A 5,957-nucleotide genomic window follows, 5' to 3' on the forward strand; every position below is an offset into this window, starting at 1 on the left:
ATTCTATAACTTCATCTTTGTATTATTTTCATATCTATCCCCCTTCATGATATTTCCGTTTAATGGACACAATCATCTTTCAATCCCCGTGAGTTTCCCTTTCACTGTAGTTGTTTAAATTGAAGAATCACAAGACTGTGATTTTTATTTAGGATATTTTAACTGTGTGTATCACATAAAAAGACAACAGATGTTTATTGATTTATATACAAATACATACAATACAGCAATCAAATGCAGGCAAAGAGAAGTCTTATATACATAAATACACTTTATGGAAATGTTAATAAGCTGACTTTTTTTTTTATCATAAACTACTTAACAACAATTTTAAACGATTCATTTTTTATTTATTTGTTTTAGGAGTCCTTAATCAACACGTATGAGAATAAAACAATGCTCGAAAAAAAGGGAAACATTGTAGCAGACATAAGAGCAGATACAGATTTGGAAAAAAAAATAGGTGAGGAAGAAAGGTAATATCAGCTAGAAAAATTTAGTTGTAGACAATAAATCATCATAATTGAAACTTTAAATTAAATTAATTATACTTAAACTTAAAGTTTTAAATAAATCATTTAATAAAAAAAATAAAATAAAATTATGATGTATCATGTTACAGATTCAAATCGCCTGAATGGAAAGCAATGCTTGGACTTGGAAAAAGGTAATTAGAACAACGTAATCATTCCATCAACGATTACTCATTTGTTTAACAATCTCTTTACGCAAATCTTAATTTACGGCGTGTTATGTTAGCCATTGTTATCTTATCAGGAACAACAAGGGAGGCCTCAAAGATGTACTCGATCCTCCGGGACTGCTCAGTTCTTTGCTAGGTCGCTCTGGGAATGTGTAAGAAGGATACGGAAGATAGTGAGGGTTAGTAAAATTGAAGATTCAATTCACGACATAAATATAATCAAAATCAATTTTCTAATTTCATTTTCCAATTATACCTCTTTGTACAGGGGCCAGATACTTAAAATCCATCTCATACATCTGCAAATTTTAAAAATTAGTTACTACCATAACTAACAGCGAAACGCATTTCTGGCGGTTCTGAAACTCTTACTAATCAGCTAATTTCATAAAATAACGAATTAGGTCTTTTTTAGGGGGGCGGGGGATTATCCCGATAATTCTTTGACGGCACCTCCTTGTATAATAACAGTTACAGTTAAATAAATTATAATTCGAATAAGTACCATAACTTAATAACTCGGTTAAGCTGTATATCGTAAACGGTAAACCTTTGTAAGCTAAAAACCCACAAAAAGTTCTCCAAAACTGAGGTACTGTACTAGAAGTGAATCTAAAATTGAAACAGAAACGCATTCCTGGCGGTCCTAAAACTGTTTTGGTTTTTTCGGCTATAAGTCCTAAACAGTGGATCCTAGTGAAAAATGTGTAATAAAACAAATTAAAGAACATTAAATTACTCATTGAATGTACACCATAACGAAATAATTCTGTCAATCAGTATGGTACAACTACGTATTCTGGTTGAATATGGACTTCAACAAACCAGCAGAAGAAGCAACCTAACCTGGTGGTTTAAGACCAAATCTCTTGCGCAAATTATTTCGTTATGGTGCGCATTCGATAAGTAATTTAATGTTCTTTAATTTCTTTTATTACACAATTTTCGCCATGATCCACTATTTAGGACATTTGGGCGAAAAAATGAAATCTATGACCCATTCGAATGAAAATTTCTAATTCGTTGATCAAGCTGCTTAGTAACCGTTTTAGGATCACCAGAAAAGCATTTCCGTATCAATTTTAGTACTATACTTCAGTTTTGGTTAAACATTAACCAAAGGAATATTTTGTTTTAAGCATACAAAGGTATACAGTTTACGGCATACATCTTAACCGAATTACTAAGCTATAGTACTTATTCGAAGTAGAATTTAATGCTGTTTAATTTATTATAGTGTAAATTTTTTACAAGGACGTACCGTCAAGGAATTATCGGTACAGCCTCCCCCCCAATAAAAGACCTAATTCGTTATTTCATGAAATTAATTAGCTGATTAGTAAGACTTTCAGAACCGCCAGAAATGCGTTTCCCTTTTAATTGTGTCAGTAACTAATTTTTTTAATTATTTGCAGATGTATGAGATGGATTTTATGCATCTGACACCTGCAATATTTGGGGTCAGTTGGTCATAAATGTAGAATTACTCATCTCTGACTGTTCTTTTTCTAATTCGATATTCTTACGTAGAGGACTAATGCTAATCGTTCAAAATAGCTTTCTTCGCCTACAATTTCTAAGGGCTTTTTCTAAAATACTTAACTCTTTTCGATAAAATTAAAACGATGTAGTATTAGTCCAGATTTTTTAAGCTCATGAAGATTTCCTGAGAATAATTTATGTGCGTAGATATTAGTAGTCAATCTACAATCCTTCGCATTACAACTTTCGTAAACCCCATAGCCCATCACAGTTTTTTTTTCCCTTCGATAAATTATATTTTTTACTATCAAAATATCACTTATATTACAAAAAGTCATCGAATTTTCATTTTTTATACAAAAGGTGCTTTAGTAATTTCTTTCTCCACTCACTAAAAATTATCAGTTCAAACAATTTTTCCAGGTTCGAAAGCTAAAACTTATATACATTAGATTATTAATTTAATATATTGATTGTTTGAGAGTGGTTTATGTTATTATTAACACAGAATTTCAAATAATTCACTTTTTCTCTCAACTATTTATTTTAAAAAACCTCTAACGTTTCGGACCTTAGGTCATTCTCTAGGAGAAAATCATAATCATTGATGTCATAATTCCTTAAATTGTCTTTTTTTCAGGGTAATTTCCCATGTCATATAAAATTTATAATTTCAATACAAAAACTATTCCACAAAAAATGTCTTTCCTTAACCTCATTAACAGTTTTACTTGTTAATATTGTTAAAAACAAGTTTTTGTATTGAAATTATAAATTTTCTATGACTTAGCAATTAGCCTGCAAAAAATACTATTTGATGAAAAAGTGAATCATTTGAAGTTTGCGTTACATAGATTTTTGTAATAGATTATTATAAATTTTAAAATTAGATTATTTTAAATAGATTCTAAATAAACCTTCTCAACCTAATAATTAAGAAAAGCTACGGAGATAGGAACACAGATTTCAATAAAACTTTTTTTTGTAAAACTAGATCGAAACAATACATTCGTCCGGAGGTTCTTGCCAATACAAGCCAAGAAAAAAATAAATTATACAATTATACAACAGTAACAAATTAACACTACTCCAACAGTGGACACTTAACTTAAGGTGGGTTAGGACCATCTAAACTGTACGAAATTATACAAACCGGATCAACATAAATAAATTAGAATTGGAGGAATCAAAGTCAAAGTTTGAAAAGATTTTGATTTTTTGAAAAAACTTTTTACCCCTCATGAACGCACACAATTTAAAATATATTAATATCGGAAGAGATAAAATTTAGCTTTCTAACAGTAAAATGGAATTCTAGGACACGTGTCTAGGCTTTTTTGACCTACTAACCCAAAAAAAAAAGTTTTATTGAAACCGGCGTTTTTGAATGATCTAATAAAATATGAAAAAATCTTGGAAGTCACTTTAATATTTTTTCATGATTGGAAATTATAATTAAATGACCCCAGTAGAGAAAGTATCTCCAATCTAAGGCACTACGTTTGTAATGAGTCAAATTGAAAATAAAATCTAAACACATTTTTCAGTCAGATGCATTACTATTGAAACAAAGAACAATTTATTCCGTATTTTTAAGCGACATTACTTACTATTTTTTGTTTTACAACAATCAACAGTTTTCACTAATTTAATTGTTTTCACCATGTTGCAATCGACCTATTTTAAACATAACAATAGTTACTATTATTTTTCTACAAATTATATTTTGAATTGGAATTACCGTTAAAAAAAATTATTTTAAAAACTAACCTATTGCTCCCCAACTACTTGACCTTCAAACTGACCTGAATACGGCATGTTTGTGTTACTAAAAATATTTTTTATTTTCTTAACAGGTTAGGAGGTCCGGAATTGACCTTTATTCATAGTATTGTTTTACCTGAAACAAGAATATTAAGATTATGAAAATTTCGTAAAAAAAAAAAAAAAAAAAAAAAAAAAGTTTACTAAAATTAAATATTTTATGAAAAAAAATATAGGTGAACTACGATTGGTAATTTTCTAATTTTCCGTAGGATTAATTAGTATTTTAATAAAAGTGGGGAAATGTACTGCCTAGCTACATCTTTTGGTAATACTCCCACATAATTAATAACCAGTATTACAATAAAACAGCAAATGGGATATAGCCGGTCACATATACCATATGAAATGGAGGTGAAAAGGGGAGCAAGTGATTATTTTGTGAATAACAGATTTTTTTGCTATCCGCATGTTCCTGAAAAAAATTATGCTTCAATATCGATCTTATCATGAAATTATTAATTTATTATTGATAATCATTATTTTGTAGACAGATTGAAAAAAAAAATCTTTTATCAATTTGTCATGCTTGGCATTTTACCCCATCATATAATTAGGTGTTTGTCAGTTTAGTTATACTAGCGCTTAACCAGAGGGAGTCGCATAACTCTACCCTCCTTATAAGCAAAAGTGAAGCCAAAAAGGCCACGTCCACGGAGGCAAGATTCATGTTGAGGTTAATAGGAATGTCTGCGCTTGTAATCTAAACTGAAACAGAAGGCAGCCAGTGATTGGTTTGTACTCATCTGCCACGCCCCTGGTCCTTAAGAAACTTTTTTGGCTTCACGTTTACTGCCGGGTTATACTCTCCGTTATACTCCTTCCTCCAAGACACTTAACTTATCAAGATTACGCAAGTATAAATTTATCTACATTAAATCGTAACCTATACTGGCGCAGTTAATTACTACTCATGTAAATTAGCATTAATCCTAATTAGGATTATATAATTTAAATGAATATTAACTTGATCAAAATCACAGGATAATAAATTAACTAAATTGATGTAAATCTAAAGATAGTGTATAAATTAATAACAAGAAACGTATTTAAATGAACATAAAAGGGCTTGAGAACAAACAAAATGTGTCAATTAAAAATTGCAAGTTATGTTATGTAATATATTTTGAATTTATTTTTTATTTGAGCCGAAACGCCTTAATGCAGAGGTAATATAGTGGAATATATTTCAATTTAACCTATATTTCTGCTAAGATTTATATTATATGATTAAATATTCATATTCCGTACAACCTTCACTATATTTTGAAATTGGTATTCAATTCGTTTATTAAAATACTAAATAATTGGTTTGATGGAAAATTGGAACATGAAAGTTAAATTCACAAAATCGCATGCTGACATTTTTTAAAATTTACAATCATAATAAATATGTTAAAATGACTTTCAAGATCTTGTCATCTGACCACTAATATTAGCCCATTAAAAAAGACCGATTTCAAGAAAATATATTTTTGAGGTACTTGGTCGGAAAATCCGATGATACGTTTCCTAGGATTCCTACCAATGCGCTCTAGGAAACAAGAAAGACATTTTATATAATCTTGGTAATTTTTTATATTATTGTGTTCCCGTTTTTCTCTGCATGTATTTTCTTGTAAAATAATAAAAACAAAAACATTGCTGATGGTACTAATGAGTTCAAACGTACGGATAATAAAATTACATAAACCGAAAAACACTTACATTAAAATAAACTAGATTTTTTGGGAGGGGAGGGGAATTAAGTAGCATTTGATTTTAGTGTATTTTAAAACCATTATACGAATACGAATTTTCATACAAACCAAAAATTAGAAATTTTTGGATAAGATTTCTGGTTTTTTTTTGTCTACCGCGTTCACGTAAATAACTCCTGATAATTTTTATTGAAATCTGCGTTCGCAAGTCCTTAGCCTTCCTTAATTATCACCTTGATAAAGTCCAT

At 29.6% G+C, this 5,957-nt stretch overlaps 1 protein-coding gene across 3 annotated transcripts in view; it reads left to right on the plus strand.

Moving 5' to 3' along the window:
* Window positions 1–5,957, plus strand: part of LOC106686381 (synaptic vesicle glycoprotein 2B) — a 97,855-nt gene that overhangs the window by 76,154 nt on the left and 15,744 nt on the right. Inside the window, exons 3-4 of one of the 3 annotated variants that reach the window (XM_014429657.3) lie at window positions 364–463; window positions 623–667. In XM_014429657.3, the coding sequence (XP_014285143.1) occupies window positions 397–463; window positions 623–667 (112 nt within the window). In that variant the 5' untranslated portion in view covers window positions 364–396. Of the gene's footprint in view, window positions 1–363; window positions 477–622; window positions 668–777; window positions 883–5,957 lie in introns of those variants that run through there. The other 2 variants (XM_067050681.1, XM_024359335.2) reach the window with 2 other exon arrangements.

Source organism: Halyomorpha halys, unplaced genomic scaffold (genome assembly GCF_000696795.3).
Source record: "Halyomorpha halys isolate HHAL.00 unplaced genomic scaffold, Hhal_1.1 Scaffold813.1, whole genome shotgun sequence".
NCBI lineage: Eukaryota > Metazoa > Arthropoda > Insecta > Hemiptera > Pentatomidae > Halyomorpha > Halyomorpha halys.